The 16,043-nt window shown below is 52.0% G+C and overlaps 2 protein-coding genes across 2 annotated transcripts in view; one reads left to right on the forward strand and one right to left on the reverse strand.

Moving 5' to 3' along the window:
• The window catches only part of COL4A2 (collagen type IV alpha 2 chain), a 635,121-nt gene that overhangs the window by 327,914 nt on the left and 291,164 nt on the right, over window positions 1–16,043 (forward strand). The gene's annotated exons all lie outside the window — the stretch shown is intronic.
• The window catches only part of COL4A1 (collagen type IV alpha 1 chain), a 148,055-nt gene that overhangs the window by 18,918 nt on the left and 113,094 nt on the right, over window positions 1–16,043 (reverse strand). Inside the window, exons 25-40 of the mRNA XM_060080230.1 lie at window positions 13,491–13,682; window positions 12,756–12,924; window positions 10,357–10,449; window positions 10,162–10,266; window positions 8,322–8,419; window positions 6,365–6,515; window positions 6,044–6,157; window positions 5,222–5,389; window positions 5,014–5,103; window positions 4,041–4,193; window positions 3,788–3,886; window positions 3,587–3,676; window positions 2,150–2,289; window positions 1,585–1,711; window positions 1,410–1,490; window positions 853–951 (exon numbers count right to left, since the gene is read on the reverse strand). Coding sequence (XP_059936213.1) covers window positions 853–951; window positions 1,410–1,490; window positions 1,585–1,711; window positions 2,150–2,289; window positions 3,587–3,676; window positions 3,788–3,886; window positions 4,041–4,193; window positions 5,014–5,103; window positions 5,222–5,389; window positions 6,044–6,157; window positions 6,365–6,515; window positions 8,322–8,419; window positions 10,162–10,266; window positions 10,357–10,449; window positions 12,756–12,924; window positions 13,491–13,682 — 1,969 coding nt within the window. The remainder of the gene's footprint in view (window positions 1–852; window positions 952–1,409; window positions 1,491–1,584; window positions 1,712–2,149; window positions 2,290–3,586; window positions 3,677–3,787; window positions 3,887–4,040; window positions 4,194–5,013; window positions 5,104–5,221; window positions 5,390–6,043; window positions 6,158–6,364; window positions 6,516–8,321; window positions 8,420–10,161; window positions 10,267–10,356; window positions 10,450–12,755; window positions 12,925–13,490; window positions 13,683–16,043) is intronic.

A 16,043-nucleotide genomic window follows, 5' to 3' on the forward strand; every position in this document is an offset into this window, starting at 1 on the left:
TACAGATGGGTACTTATTTCCCATTACTGTCTGGAGGCTCACCAATTGGCTTTTCTCAGATGACTAGCCAACTAACAGCTATTCTCAAAGGCAGTGCACAGAGCCAGTGATATTTGGGGCAGCAGACACCAGGGAGTCCACAAATGTGAGTAAAGTGTGTAACGGAAGATTCAAAGGGGGGAAGTAGGTGTGGAGGCATTTCTTATGGATTATTTTTATAGGAAAATGAATGCACATAATATAAACATAAGGCTCATAGAATGAAAGAAATGAACTTTAGAAAGAGACCAACACTAACAGCCATGGAGCCCCCTGCATGCTTCTCCCCAGCACTACTTCCCTCCCTCCATCCCCCTGACTGAGGGCAACCTGTTTCAAATTGTTTGTGTGTCACCCTCTTGCTATATACGAATATTATTACGTATGTGATTGTCAACATTGGAGCTCGCAGCTCACACTTTTGCCCAAGTTGCGGTGCCCCCATCAGTAACAGGAGCAGATTCTGGGGACTGCGAATATTCCCAGGACCATTCCTCTAAATGGGGAAAGGCCAGGCAGAGAAGGCAGTGGTCTGGGCTTTCTACGGTGTCTCCTTCACTCACCCCTGAGAGCTCAGGCCATTTTAAGGGTAGATGCCCATAAGTATTTGTGGAATAAATGAACATCCTCTTTCCCCTTTTCCCATCCAATCCTGCCCCACTTGCCCACAGTGTTGCTTAAATAGCTGCAAGGATGTAACTTACGCCCAGCTTACACCCAGCTCCGGTCACTTAGCATGGAATGTAAGTCTCTGGGAGACGTTTACTCCAGAGCAGAGTCTCATTCTGAAAGGGAAATGGGAGCCCAACATACCTGGTTCACCCTTCTCTCCTGCCGACCCTGGGAATCCATCACTGCCGGGCTCCCCTTTCTGGCCGGCCGGGCCCGTGGGACCAGGCTTCCCAGGAAGACCTCAAAGAGAAAGGTCAGATCAGTCAGGCATGGAACCTATCACGGCACCGTGATCTGCATGTAAAATGCACCCGTCCTGACATTTTTCCAGGGAGCTGTCCCTCCCACCCCCTAGCATGCCCAGCTTCCCCGAGGTTACTCCAGACACCCCTTCAGAAGGGACCCTCATGCGGCAGCAAGACCACTGCACAGTGACCCCCTAAAGCTGGTGAGAGTGGAGAGAAAGGACACCATCTACCACGCGGAACAGGAAAAGTTTCTAGACCCAATTGGAACTAGCTGTAAAACCAGTTCTAGGTCTAACTGGTGGAAAGACCCTAGAAGTCCCCCTAGACTCAGTTTGTTCATCTGGAAATGGAGGTGTGAGCCCAGCTGGTCATCCAGAGGTCACCCAGCCTTGATGCCCCTTGGCCTCTTCTCCACAGGCCCCCATCTGTGTCCTAAAAAGTGGTCTCTACCTGCTTCTCCTTTGACGCCAGGGATGCCATCCAATCCCGGGAGGCCTTTGTCACCTTTTTCTCCAGGCAACCCAGGGCTTCCTAAAGAAAAACCAAAACACCAGAATTCCCGTGACTTTGAGTTTCTCTTTGTCATCCTTGAACCCCGAGCTCAGGAGGAGGCCAGCTCACTTACCTGGATAGCCAACACTCCCTGGTGAGCCTTTGGGGCCCGGAGACCCGGGCATCCCCGGGATCCCACTGCTTCCTTTCTCTCCCTTCTCTCCAGGGCTTCCTGGAAAACCTGCTACCCCTTGGTCTCCCTGTGGGTGAAAATTGGGCCCATTAATGTTATATCTGTCCTTGGACATGTGTCTGGAGGTGCTTTCTGTATACCTGTGAGTGCAATGACTATCGCATGGCAGAATTCCACTTCCAGCTTTCTAAGGGGAGAATCAAAGCCCTCTGAAAATGGAGGAAAAACTAGAAACCCAGAGCCAAAGAGCAGTTGCCTGTTCTGCTTCTCATGTTCCTTCTCCATTTCTCCCCATGATAACTTGCTACCCAAGCTCTCAGCACGTCTCGGATCCTCCTTGGGGACACAGGCCATGAATAGAAGGGGGAGGCAGGGAGACTTAAAATCAACTGGAGAAACCGTTCTGTGTTACGATTCATTTACTGTGTGGAGATGCTCAGTAAACGTTCCTCCAAAGCCTTTCTGCGGGGATGGGTGGGAGGGGCTTCCGCGGGGATGCTGTTACCTTTTCCCCGGGCCGTCCTGGAATCCCAATCCCAGGCAGACCCGCCTGCCCTTTCTCTCCTTTTGTTCCCTTTTCTCCAGGTGAGCCAGGGATGCCCTGCAGGCCAGGGAGGCCAGGCACACCTTTTTCTCCAGGTATTCCTAGAAACACACACAATTGAAACAGAACGTGTGCTTAGCAGGTGCTAATGTTAAAAATAGGAAAGCGCCTCAACTGCCAGCCAAGAATGGATGGAAGTGCACGTATCCCCTCATTTCTCAAGCTGTAAGTGATCCAGGCAGGCATCAGACACCCAGACCACATTAGAACCATGCCAGGAAACGTTCCTCCTGTCTTTTAAAGACAATCCCGTTACAAAGGGAGAAAAAATACATTAACCGCTTAGCATGCTTCCTTTCCCAACAGCATTAAACATGGCTTCTATGTCTTTCGTTCCGTAGTCAAATCTCATTATCCGAATGAATCGGAGGGGGCGAGAGGCAGGCCATGGAGAGTAAAAGGGTACCTGCTCCCAGGATGGATGTGGGCAAACTAATTTATCCATAGGTACCAGGGGAAGCAGGCTTATGCCGGCCCCTGTAACTGACCCTCTGCGGCTGCTGGCTTGGTTGTTAGGGGCAGCTGTGAGTCGGTTGGTGATGCTATTGTAAGGAGAACTTGGATATTAAATTGCAGCCAAGGCCTGGGAGATTACTGCAACAAAGGGAACCCTGGTTGTTTTATTGCAACCAGCATCTGCCAGGCGGACTGAATGACAGGCCCAAGAGATTTGTTGCAAAAAGAATTTAAGAAGCCTTACTGCAGCCGCTGGGTGTTTACAGCTCAAGCAAGGTGACAACGCGCCTCGCAAAGACTTGGGAGGAGTGAGGGAGACAGGCTGGCTGCCCTGACTTCCTGCTCCAGGCAAGTTCTAAGAAGCCGTAGGACCTGGACCATCCGGGGCCTGAGCCTTCCATCTGCTGCCTCTGCTCTGGTCGCTGTCACCGCCGCAAACGCTGATGGCAAAGCCTGGGAGGCCAGCTCAGGACCAGGGCAGAGGAGCCCAGGGGATTCTTCTGAGCTAATGTCAAAGGGCTTTACAGGCATGAGCTGCTTGTGCTGACACAACTGAATGGAGAATTAATCACCTCCTCGACAGATCCAAGTAGACGGATCACTTGGAGGTAACTGAAAGTTCATAGTACACAGCCTGTGTTTTATTTTATTAAACTGTGATGGGTTTTGTTCATTTGCTTGTTTAAGCAATGGCCAGAAGGTCAACCGAATGCCACCATCCCTAGGCAAGAGACCACACAGAACTGAAGATGTGAGTCTGTGTCAAAGACACGTCTCCCTGGATTATGTCCTCCGTGAAGCGGGTCTCCCCTGCAGACTCGTCCCACAAGCACCACACGTGCAAGCACTGGAACGGAAACTCCCTTCCTAAACCCCACATACCTGGCAGGCCCATTCCACCAACTGATCCTTTGGGTCCAGGAAGTCCCGGAGCACCTGGGGTCCCACTTATGCCCGGATCACCTTTAGGTCCTAGAATCATAAAGAGAAAAACCCAACAGGTCAACGCCCATGAAAACTGCCAGGTAACCTCTCCCCACACGAGCCCCTACCGAGCTGGCGACCTTGAACTCCCTTCCATACCTGGCTGCCCAGGTTGTCCTGCCTGACCGTCCTTTCCAGGCACTCCTGGGGTTCCAGGATCTCCCCGGGATCCTTTATCACCAGTTGGGCCGATTTGTCCTGCACGACACACACACAAAAATAGTGACGACCACGTCTGCTTAAAATAAGACAAACTGTAGAAACACAGGTTGGTCTGACATCACGTGTGAAGAACCGAGTAACTCATTAGACGCCTTCTCCCCCACCGAAGGTAAACGGTCCCCCGCGTTACCTTTTTCTCCTTGGTCTCCTTTCTGGCCCTTCATGCTGCCCATATCCACTTTATCCATGGAGCCCGGCTTGCCAGGAAGACCCACATCTCCTTTATCACCCTTGAAGCCAGGGTCTCCCCTGGGTCCCGAGCTGCCCGGGAAGCCGTGGTCCCCTGTAGAAAGAAGAGGAAGCACCGAGTGACACGTGGCCAAGGGCCCCCAAGGCAGTGACAAGTGTGCTGCTCTTTCTGGCCAGTAGAAGCAACTGATAAACAACCTATAAAGAACAAAGAGTCTGTCCAAAAGTGGCATTAAACGGCGAGTGTCCGAGTTACCCGGAAGACTGTGACAGCAGGGAAATGAACGATAAAGCCATTTTCTAGAACTCGTTGTTTGCTAATAATTCCAACATAGGAGACTTCACTTATTAGTTTAAATAATTTATAGTTTCTCTCCTTCTTAAATACCTTCACGACATCTGCTCATAGCAGCCCCTCAATTCTATACGAAAGAACAGAATTTTCCTGTTCAACTAAACAAATGACCATTTTTATGTCTCACATTTAAAGTCCATTTCTTTTTTAAAAACAGTATTTGAACCAATTTCAAATATCAAGATAAGAAATAAAAAGTAAGACTTGTAAACTTCCCCTGTTTTCTAATTTGATTCCAAAGACTCAGTTGCTGTGACTGTATCTTCGAATAACTAAAAATACCACCATTTGTCAAAACAAAACAAAAAAACCCAAAAACTCTACTATGCCAATAAGGAAACCCGAAAACCTGTCTTCTCTCTGATTTTTTGGCAGGGCACAGCCCTTAATCCCCATGACCCATGAGCGTCTCCTGGAAGAGGGGATCTTCCGGACCCTTGCTTGATCTTCTTTCCCAGGCATCTTGAAATGAACTATGATCTATGACTCTTGGAGAACTTCCCACAAGGCACTGGGATACAGACATGAGATGGGCTTTTCCGGAGTCACGGCTCCCTACCTTTTTCACCCGGCAATCCTGGCACACCCGCTGGTCCTGGCGAGCCGGGCTGCCCGGGGGTTCCCATGACGCCCATCTCTCCCTTGGGACCTGTGGCCAGATGGAAGGACCGTGAACGCTGATGGCAGATGCTGAGCAAGGGTCATGAACAAGACCAGGTGAGGCGTCTCCCCAGCATCCACTTGGGTGGAGTTCACAGGTCATTTACCTGGGAACCCGGGCTGTCCAGGTGTGCCCTGCTGTCCAGGGAGACCAGGCAGCCCCGACTGTCCCGTCAGGCCGGGGAGCCCCTGAGGCCCTTTGTCTCCTTTGGGGCCCGGCATGTCCAGGCCTGGGAATCCGGGGAAGCCCTTCTCTCCTTTCACTCCAGGGGGACCTGAGGTGGGGAAGAGAAAGGGGGCATCAGCAGGATTGACAGGGTGTCCTGCAGCGTCTTGTACCCTGTTTAACTGTTACTTTCTTCAGAAGGTGTGTAGCCGTGCCCACGTCTGGGGTAGAGCAGAACGGCTTCCACCTTCTCAGATAGTGGTGTTTGGGGCCATCGGTGGGCAAATAACATCCCAAGACAAAGCCCCGCCTACCTGCCGTGAGCCATCAGCAATTCCCACCCGGGCCCTTCCGCAGTATTCAGACCTAAGCCCAGCTTCTCCATAGTGTCTCTCCCTGACTGTCCTGCCCTGGTCCACCCGCTCTGTCTCAATTCTAGAATGATTATTAAAGGCAAAGGCAGCTTCCAGACATGAACTCATTTTGTTTAAGTTACCTACAACTTACTAAACCTCTTATGGAAAGATAAGATAGAGATACCGATCCTTCTAAGTTAAATATAAAAGGTAAAGAATAGACAATATAAAGGGGAGGTGTCTTTGGCACGTAAACCAAGTTCAGAGGGTGGTAAAGAAAGGAACCTGTGACCTTACGTGTAAGCAAAGAACCAAACCTATAGCCACAGAATAGAACTGACTCTTCCCCCTTTTAGTCACAGATTATGAGTTAGGGAAGGGAACATTCTGGAAGAACGTAGTATCACCTGATGACCCTGGGGGTCCCTGTCCTCCAGGGGGTCCCATAGCTCCAGGAGGGCCTATTCCGGGGACTCCAGAAGCTCCTTTGGGACCTTGCAATCCAGGAGGTCCCGGGTCACCTGGGTGGGGAAGAAATCGTGAATGCGCCACATGGGGACACGGTGCTGTCAGCGCCCGCCACCCACTCACGCCGCTCGCCAGGACCCCGTCTAGAATCTTCATCATTCATTCAACAAACGTTTTTGAGGCCCTAATAGGTGCTCTGCGGACACACAATAAACAGACCCCATCCCTACCACGAGCTGGATTTGCCCGTAAGAAGTTACCTCTGATTCCCTGAAGGCCTGCAGGGCCGATGGCGCCGTGCTCTCCGGGAATGCCTGGTCCCCCGATGTTTCCCTTCTCTCCAGGGGTGCCGGGGATGCCAGGGAGTCCTGGCAGACCTTTGAGTCCCGGCAGACCAACTCCAGGCTCGCCCTGGAAACCCCCAAGCACAGAGAAACCAGTGACCCTCAGAGCCCGCGATTTTATCAGGCCAAGGGCGTACGTGTTAACCGATGCTGCCGGTGCATTTATAAGAACGGTATTTGTCCCACCTTCCAGGTGGCGAAGCTTCTTCACACCTATTGCTGCCTTTCAATCTCACGACAAGCCGAAAGGGAGGTAATTTTTAGTATTTTCTTTTCACAAAGGAGGAAAGCCAAGGCTCCCCCGTTTGGACGGCCTGTCCCCAGTCAGAGAGGCAGGAGCTCCTTCCGCTGGGTCTCGGCCCCTCGACTCTGCTGCCCTGAGCCTACACAGCGGGAACAACACGCAGCGTGGTGTGTGGCCAGCGAATCGGTATTAAGAGGTGGAAAGTTCCAGGGCTGGAACAGAGCTCCGTTTACTTCGTTTATTTGATGAAATGAAAGCTCTCATGTCAGATTAAACGTTTAAAACCTTTTCATGAATCAAAGGGCTTTGACACACACAGATGATTAAAAATAAAGGCAGTATTTTGAGGGCCTGAAGGAAGGAGCATTCAAAGCACCCCAATTTAAGCACCGACGGGCCGTGTGAAGCAGAAGGTGGACATTATGTCACAGCGCCCCTCTGGCATCCCTGAAGGCAACAACTTCCAGGAGGTAAGCAGGCAGAGGTGGCTTATCCACATGGCCCTGCGGTGAAATTTGCAAACTGGAGGGAACTCAGTCCAAGGGATTTTGAAAAAGCAGAGTATTTTAAATCGTAAACCAAATCCTTCATTCCAGTTCCATTCGGCATTTACTAGCTCGTGAGCCATGTTTGAGGCGATCTACATACTGCGCTCACGGACTCACTTTCACACCCAGTGCGGGTCATCAGGGGAAGGCGGGGGTGTGTCACATAAAGAAGGCGTCCGAAGGCCACATGCTCCACGTCAGCCACACGGGGCAGGGACACCACCTCGGGTCAGGCGTTCCTCAGAAGGAACCTTCCCCAGCATCGCCGAGGCACAGCTGCCAGCATGCACCCCCGCCCATCCCCAAGGCAAGGGCAAGGGTTCTGTGTCGGCAAAGGTGCATTGCCTGGCCGTGGCCTTTTTCCCAGGTAGGACAGATGCCTTCTGGCAATTTCATATCCCTTCCTTATAATCAGAACAGGAGGGGATCTAACCAACAGTCGCGTGTACTTGCTGAGCGGAACTGCAAGTATCAGCAAGCAGCAGAGGGGTGTTTGAGGGCAAAGAGAATCCTGATGTCACACTAGTCCCGGGGTCCCCAACCAGGGCCCTTTGCCCCACGGTGACACTGGGTAACGTCCAGAGATGTTTCTGGTGGTCACACTGGGCATGCATGTCGGGGTGCTCCTTTGGCATCTGTGGGTCGGGGCCACAGAGGAGGCTGCTAAAGACCCCACAATACTCAGGGCAGCCCCACCACGAGGCATTATTGGACATGAGTGTCAGTATCACTGAGGCTGAGAAAGGCTGCAGCCCACCCTGCTGGGGGCTGTTAGGTCACTCAGGACAGTGGCTTCCAAACAGCTTTCTCCTTCCACTCGTGATGAGACACATTGGACCTGAGATCCAGGACACACACCAGGCAAGAGCCCACTCACAAAGCAGGAACAAATGATTCTCCCCCAAGCCGGCATGACCACGTGCTACCCCGTGTACTCTGGTACTTTCCATTTAATGTTATTTCATTCAAACACAAAACACGCTGACCTAACATACCCTGTGAGATGAACAGCCCACAATTTATGAGTCCAATTAATCACAAGCATGGGGAAACGGCAATCCAGAGAACGCTCAGTACCCACCTTTTGGCCAGGTGGACCTGGATTGCCAGGTAAGCCATTAAAACCTTGGCGACCAGGATTTCCAGGAGGTCCAGTGTCTCCAGGTAAACCGTCAACACCTGTTTGGAAGAGTCAGAAAAAATCATTCATGTAAAAATACCATTCCCTACTTTCTCCACTTCTTTTACACCTGCTCAGATGAACCTGAACAGATTTGAGGGCGCCAACAAGGAAGATGAGACCATCCTGGTCCAGGGGTAGCCTGGGGGCGGGGAGCGCTCGCAGCCCCGGGGCCCCTTCCTCTTTCTCCCTCACACCCGCCCCTCCCTTCCTTTGCTTCTACGCACTTAGAACTTTTCTCTCCTATCCGCTCCCCGCAAACGAACCAAACCAAACCAGCATTTGCAGACTGGGAATGGCAACTTAAGACTCTGGCAACTCCGAGTGTGGTCCAGAGCGTCCCTGTCGCCCGGTTAGAAATCCAGCCTGGATATCCGCACGCAGACCCGCATCTTAACAAGACCCTTCGTGATTCCTGGACATGTTCGAGTTTGAGAAGCACCACTTTAGACCACCTGTTCTCCAACTGCACCACACTGGAGGCACGTGGGGACATTTCGAGACTGGGTACCGCCTCTGATAGGCTTTCTGACAGCTGCCCACGTGGCTATAAACGGCAGCAAAGTATGAGAGCCGTTGGGCTAGGCTCTCTCTGTGTGATGGAAGGCTGGGGACACGCAGTGATCTGCAAGTTTGCAGAAACACAAAACTGAATCGCCCATGGTGTAGGGCTGCTGTTTCGAGGGGCCTGACAGACAGCGCACATAACTCCAGGCAGCTTCGTGCAATGTGGGCAAAGGGTCTCTGATTAAGGAGGCCTTCTTCAGCTAAATTCTACCTGCCGTGATGGCAGTGGTCTGGTTCTCCCATGGAGCACGCAGGAGGCCTGAGCACTGCCCCTGCGACGCTGGAGGGTCACTGGGGGGCCTTCTGCACCGTGAGCCTGGCCATGAGTGCGGCAGGCATCACGCAGCTCCCGGAGAAACAGGCTGCTGTCTCCCGTCCCCGAGCGCAAAGGCCTGCAACCTTGAGAGCGGGCGCGATGCAGAGCCCTAGACGAGAAGCCCGGAGGCTGGACAAGTCTTTAAACTAAGTTTTGGTGAAACGGCGGTAAAACTGGGGTCAGGATGCCGGCCCAAAGGGAAAAGACACGCCCCTCACTGCTCACAGCCCTTCTGGGCTCTGGACCAAAGTCCCTAATGGCCAGTGTGCACATCAGTCTCCCTGAAGGACTAAGAAAGCAGCAAAAAGGGTGAAACTCTCCTCTTTACTTCCTTACAATTTTCAGAAAGAAGCACTGGTTCTGGAACGTCCATGCGTGTGAGGGCCTCTCCCCTGAGAGCAAGGCCCCCCCTCATATTCACCGCACCATCCCCCGCCCCTCCCCCGCCTTCCAGACCAGCCTGGCCCAGGTCCCGGCGGGCTGTGTGCTCCCTTCACGGATGAGAGAAAGACCCCCTTGAGGATAGGTTTAGGCAAACGTGGCATCTGCCAGCTTCCTGGGCAGCTTGGGGCCCTTAAGGTCCCAACCCGTTCCCACCAAACCACTCGGCCGGGAGCACGTCACCCATCACCTCGGTGACCGGAATCACCGGCCTGCACACCGCGCAGCTCTTTCGCTAACTCGCACATGGTGTGTTTACGTCCACCGCCTCTTTTCTCCTAGAATTCACGTGAGGATGAGCGGAGAGACCACAGCCCTTGGTGCTAACCAGCCGGGGACGGGCGCCACCATCGGGGCCCACGCGGGCAGTGGCCAGAGCAGTGCCCCCCCCAAAGCTGCCTTGTCCGGCAGGTTTACCTTTGGGGCCGGGAGGCCCTGGAAAGCCAATCCCAGGCTGGCCGATTGAACCCTTCTCTCCAGAGAGACCCGGCCTTCCCGGGGTTCCAGGAAAACCTCGGTCACCTGCGGTGAGAAAGACCAATGGTCAGTGTGAGAAAAACGTGAGCACATTTCCCCCACCCCAAGCCTCCAGATGAACGAGACGCTGAGTACCTTGGGGCCCTTGGAAACCGGGGGATCCCGGAAGTCCTGCTGCTCCAGGGGGACCGGGTAAGGGCATGACTTTTCCTTCTTCACCCTTGGGACCTGGGGAAAAGAGCAAGGACACAGCGTGAGGGCTGCTGCGTCACATCCTTGTCTGCACGCCTCCATCTCTTCCTTCTCCTTTTCTAGAATCTCTCACAGAGAGCTCCTCTTCTTCCAAAATGTCCAAAATGACCTAGACGTTTGTTTGACACAAGAATGCTTTAAGCGTCCAGAACAAGAGTTACGAAAAGCAAAAAACTCGACAACAACAAACCGCGAGATGACCCTGGTATCAACTAATCCGTCTCAAAAAGTCAAAGCCTTTTCACCATTTTCTCTCAGTTTCTCAGACAGGATTGGTTCTAAGTTGCTCTGATGCCCACATCTGGTGGGAAGTTATCTTCACAACGTGCCCCGTGGGTGATATCGTTACCCTAACAGTGAGCTGGACGGTTCTGTGGTGTCTCCAGCCCAGGAAAGCCACCTGTTCTATCTCCCAACTGGGAGGCGCAGGCGCAGCCCCGGGTGCCCGTGCCTACGAGATCCACTGGGTGTCAGGACTGAGCTGTTACGAAAGGACCGAAGGGCTCATCTCCACTGAACCTTCACGTACCTTAAAGAACTCAGGGTCTGAAGGGCCTCCCAGGGACAGCCAACACTCGCTTTAGCTACACACTGTGGGAAGCACCAGGGCCTGACCCCAACACATCTCTGCCATCAGCTCCAGCCCTGGGAACAAGGCTTTTATGACCATCAGACTAAACACAGCTCTGGCAGATCAAAGGAGTCGGGTTTCTAATCCCAAAGCTGCCTGGGTCTGGACAGCCAAGGAACCCTCCAGAATGTGGACAACTGACAAGCATTGCCTCTGTCGGGAACCCTCCTCCCATCCCGTCAAGACGCATCTGTATGTGTCCCACTGGCTTTTCTGATGGTAGTTTCTGGCCGAGAAAAAGAAACCTGATTCCTTTTTACACGCTGCAAGTGTTCAGATTCCAGAAGCACGAAGAACATTGAGACGGCGATTTGGGGATGAGGAGTGTGGGGTTAGTGACCAGAGGCCCCATTCCGAGACCCAGGGTGTTTCTAAGTCAAACCCAGCATTTTCCTGCCCCGAAAGGAGTCGTAAGAGAGACGTTCCCTGGTTCCTTGCTAATCAAAGAACACTCATCAATGGAGCCCTCACTTAGTGAAAAACCAACGATCACCCAACGATGACAAAAACAATAGCCCATCCAGTAAGGCGCTGTACTCGGGCCTCCGTCAAAGGCTGCTGATGTGTCCTGCATTACGAAGCTGACAAACCCTACGCCGGGTCTTCATAAGGAAATAACAGTTCCCAGCGGGGACAGGAACTGACGGAACTTGGGCTGGATACGTGGCTTGGGACAGAATCAGCAAATGTGTGAGCAAGAAGGCCAGACTGTAATCGCTGCTGAGTCTCTCCTGTCGGAAACCTTGACCTTCCAGCTTCTTAGTTACTATGCTTCTCCAGGCTTACTGGCCACACACCTTTAATCACCCCAAGTCACCTTTCATTCATGTCTACAACTCTTAAGCCATCTTAGTCACAGCACATGTCCTTCGGTCCGCTGTGTCCAGGCCGTTCCTGGCCTCTTCTCCTCCAGGTTTCCTAGGCAGTGATGTCAATGTTCCATTTCTTCCCGGAATCATATTCAACTAATAAGTCACTGACAGTCTACTGTGTGCGGGGCCCGGGGACCCCCCTTTCACTTCCGTCCCTGAAGATAAGCCCATCGTGAGGACGCAGTGGAGCGCATCCGTGGGAAACCCTCACACAGCCCCCTCCCACGTTCTCTACCAAAGCCCGGGCGGTGGGCTCCAGGAGGGTGGGCATCCTCTGACTTGCTTCCTCTCTGGTCGCTTAGCTCAGCGCGTGGCACACAGAACCACGTGAAAAAACAGTCAACAAACGGCTGGAAGTACCCCGAAATTCAACAGCCAAGTCAAAGCAGCTGTGGATCAGTCACTGAGTGTGTGCACGTCAGTGGAGAGTAAGTATGTGGCTTGGGATACACAGAAGCCAAAAGGGACCGCTCATTGGGGAGAAACGGAAGACGGGCTCAGACTGGTATCACTTCCACCCAGAAGGCTGACCTTCTCTGCTGCATATGGCGTACTTATTTATAAGGAAATCACCTATACCTTCAAATTCCTGTTATCCAGATCCTCCACGCCACTGGCCCATCTCATAAAGGAAGAAACAAGATACAGAAACGCTAAGGAAAGGTTGCTCAGGTCACATCCCCCCTCCTGGCAGAAATGAAACCAGACCCACGTCCCCATGTCACTCAGACCAGGGCTCCTGGCACTTGCGTGTGGCACTTGAGGTCCTCAGGCCTCACCTGGCAGGCCTGGGGACCCGGGGTTTCCCGGAAAGCCCATCTGTCCTTTGTCACCAATGGGGCCAATAGGGCCAAAGCCTGGAGGCCCAGGAGGGCCGACGTCACCACGGCTGCCGGGGAATCCAACTCCTCCCGGGGGGCCACGTTCTCCTTTTAATCCTACTGAACCCTGAAGCGAAAAGAGAGAAACACGAGTTATCAGCAGACGTACCAGCTCTCCAATCCGCATCGCATTTTTCCACCACCCGTGGTAAACAAGTGCCAGAGTGTAACTAGCTGTGCTACTTATTAACTTCAACCGTCTGCAAAGGTCACCTTGTAGTTAATAAATGAAACCTGCATTCTCTCCTCTAAGCTGAGCAATCGCCCTCCCAACCCAGACATAAGGAGACACTGACTCCAAAAGGAAGGCACTTATATCTGGAATCTTCTTTGAAAGGGTGACTTGAACGCCGCTAACTTTAAAATTCACCTCCCGTCCGACATATGGAGGTCTTTTCAGTTCCCCCAGATCCATCAGAAGACACTGACCCCTTATCACCTAATCGTTCAAGTCAAGGCTATCACACCTAGGTTTACAGACTACAGTTTTCCAGTGAACGTGAGACAAGTTCGTTTACGACAAGGACCCCCCCGAGTGAAAACAGGTCGACGTGATGCCAATTACTCCTTCTTCCATTCTTTGCATATCCATCATCTGTCAAGCGCACGTTCAAAGTCTGGGAATCAACATACCGGGGAGCCTTTGGGGCCGGGCAGACCCGGATGGCCGTCTCTTCCGGGAGAGCCTGCTCTGCCTGGCATCCCGGGCTGGCCTGGGAAACCTGGGGCTCCTTTGTCGCCCTTGAGTCGAGTTTCGAAGTAAATCTCGCCAGGCTCGCCCTTGGCTCCTGGCTGGCCCATCAGCCCTGGCACACCTTGCGGTCCCTGCAGAAACAAAGCCTTATGAGGCCACCACCAAAGACGCCCGTGCACAGAGCAAACCAGCAACGAGGAAACCAGGACGCCACCTTGAAGAGTGGGGACGGGTTTAGAGCTCCCCCCGTTCCCTGTGTAGGAGCAAAAAAAGCCAGCAGCTCTGTGACAAAGCCCTGAGCTGACCTCACTGCTGTGCTGTCCTTAAAAAGCCTCTAGTAATGGAGACGGGGACAGGGCGGGGGAGTGACGGAGGAGCTCTGGGTCCGGCCCGGAGATCAGTCCTTAGGTAACTTTCTTGTCTCTTACTACTGCTGACATTCCCAAGAACGGGTCAGCTACGGTTGGAAGGGGCTGGATGTGCTATTCCCTGGGCCCAGGAACCAGAGATGGAGGCTGAGAACAGCCACATTCCCTAAGTCTGGTCAGTGCTGAAATCACACGGCTTGCCTTTCACGCTCACAGCCCTAATTCCGGAAGAGATAAGGAGGCCCAGAGCAGCCGGAAAGAGGAAAGTCGGGGAAGGGAGCATCAGGCCAGCTCTGTAACTGGGATTTTGAGCTGTCAGCAGAAATAGAATTAACTTTCCCAAGAGACACACACTGGAACACTTCTCAGTTCCTGGAAAGGGGAAACGTCAAGGAATGCCCACCCCCTAGATGGTTCCTCCTCCAGGTCCCCTTGAGAGTGGGGCTCACCAGGAAGAGGCCCAAGGCTTTACACAACTGTCTCAGTTACCTGTTCTCTGAGAGAGGGATCTCTTCAACCTCCCCGCTCACCTGGCAGAATTTAAACCCTTGCGGAATTCATGTGGTTTGAATTCCTTTTTGTAAACTCCCTTTGAAACGGTTCTTGGATGTAGGTGAACCACAGTGCGTGCATGTGCGCACACGCACATACACACACACACACACAACCTGTGTGTGTACCTACATCATGTACGCCTCAAAGTACTGGACACAGCTGGTCGGAGCTGGCCCTGAGCTGGAAGTGCCCCTTGTGACAGAGGACCCTTCACTCAGATCTACTCGGGGAAGATACCCAATCTATCGTATTTACTCTAGTCCCACTATCTCCACCAGCCACCCGCCAGAAAGTCTAGCAGAGGACATGGAAAATTCATTATCTGGTTGAAAGCTGCTGTGGTATTTTGCAGCTTTTTCTCTCTAGTTAACATTAGCTCCTGTGCCTCGCTAAGGCCCAGCTCCTCTTGGAAGCCCTTCCGATAGGCCCAGGTGGGCTTCTCCCGTGTTTCCTCCGTGTACCGTATGGTCCTCATTGGTCTATTAGGGACATTTACTTGCCTTCTGTCTCCCCACTAGCCTTTCAGGGCTGTGAGAGCAGGACCAAGGCTTCCTGTCTTTGTGCCCTTTATGTCTACAAGAGGGAGGTGCCGGAGGACGTGTATGTTGAACCAGAAATGTTCACCAATAAAAAGTAAATGCCAACGTAAGAAATTATAACCAGTGCATAGTCTTCTCAAACTGGAAGCACCCCTTATGTTATTTTATGTTGATTATTCACAGCTTAGAAGTATAGTATTTTCTAACACTATGAGCACAGGGTGAGAAAAATACAAGTTTTTATTTTCATACTGATGACCGTGTCAGTCATCGCTCTATTTAAGGGAGAAATCTAAGATTTCTTTGAAAATTGACATTTACAACCCTAGGATATCTCATGTGGATCCTTTGCTAATCCTAAGTGATTCAAGGGTCTTTTGATGCTCATCTCTTAGGATAAATGTCAAAGAATCAGACGCTGCCTTGGAAGTTTAGCATTGGCTACATAAACTGGAGAAGATCTGACAACTTGTGCAGTCTGCTTCTAGAAAGTGGAGCCACCATGGGAAAAGTCGGGAGAGGCTCGTTTCAATTAACACAGGTCACTCCCAGTGACCCCAGACCTGCCTGGGAGCTGGGCTTCGTCATCTCAGCCTGGAGCCGCCTAGTGTGGTCTGTCTTCCTTTCCCCAAATCAAACCCTCAGCTTTCAGAGGACGTGTCACAGAAATGCTACCTGAATCAAATGCAGAATCAGAGCTTTCTTCGTTGGAATCTGCTTTCCAGTTTGCTCCGCTGGTTTGTGGAGCCTCCTTTAGCCTCCAGCCAAATTCGAAATAAGGGTACCACATTTTTGAGCTAGTTAAATCACGGAGCTGTGATATAGCATCTAATAAAAGGGAAATTATTATCTTCTCTTGGGTTATTTACCCACAGAACAATTTTTAGAAGTGTTTTCCCTCTACACCAAGAAAGATGCACCCTGGATGGACAAGGCATGGGGATTCGCATTTTTCTTGTACATGTTCTTTGTTTTTTTCTTTATCGTGACTTCTCCTCAACCATCCTCCTTCCTCTTTTCTCATTTATAT

The sequence above is a fragment of the Mesoplodon densirostris genome, chromosome 17 (assembly GCF_025265405.1).
Source record: "Mesoplodon densirostris isolate mMesDen1 chromosome 17, mMesDen1 primary haplotype, whole genome shotgun sequence".
Classification (NCBI taxonomy): Eukaryota; Metazoa; Chordata; class Mammalia; order Artiodactyla; family Ziphiidae; genus Mesoplodon; species Mesoplodon densirostris.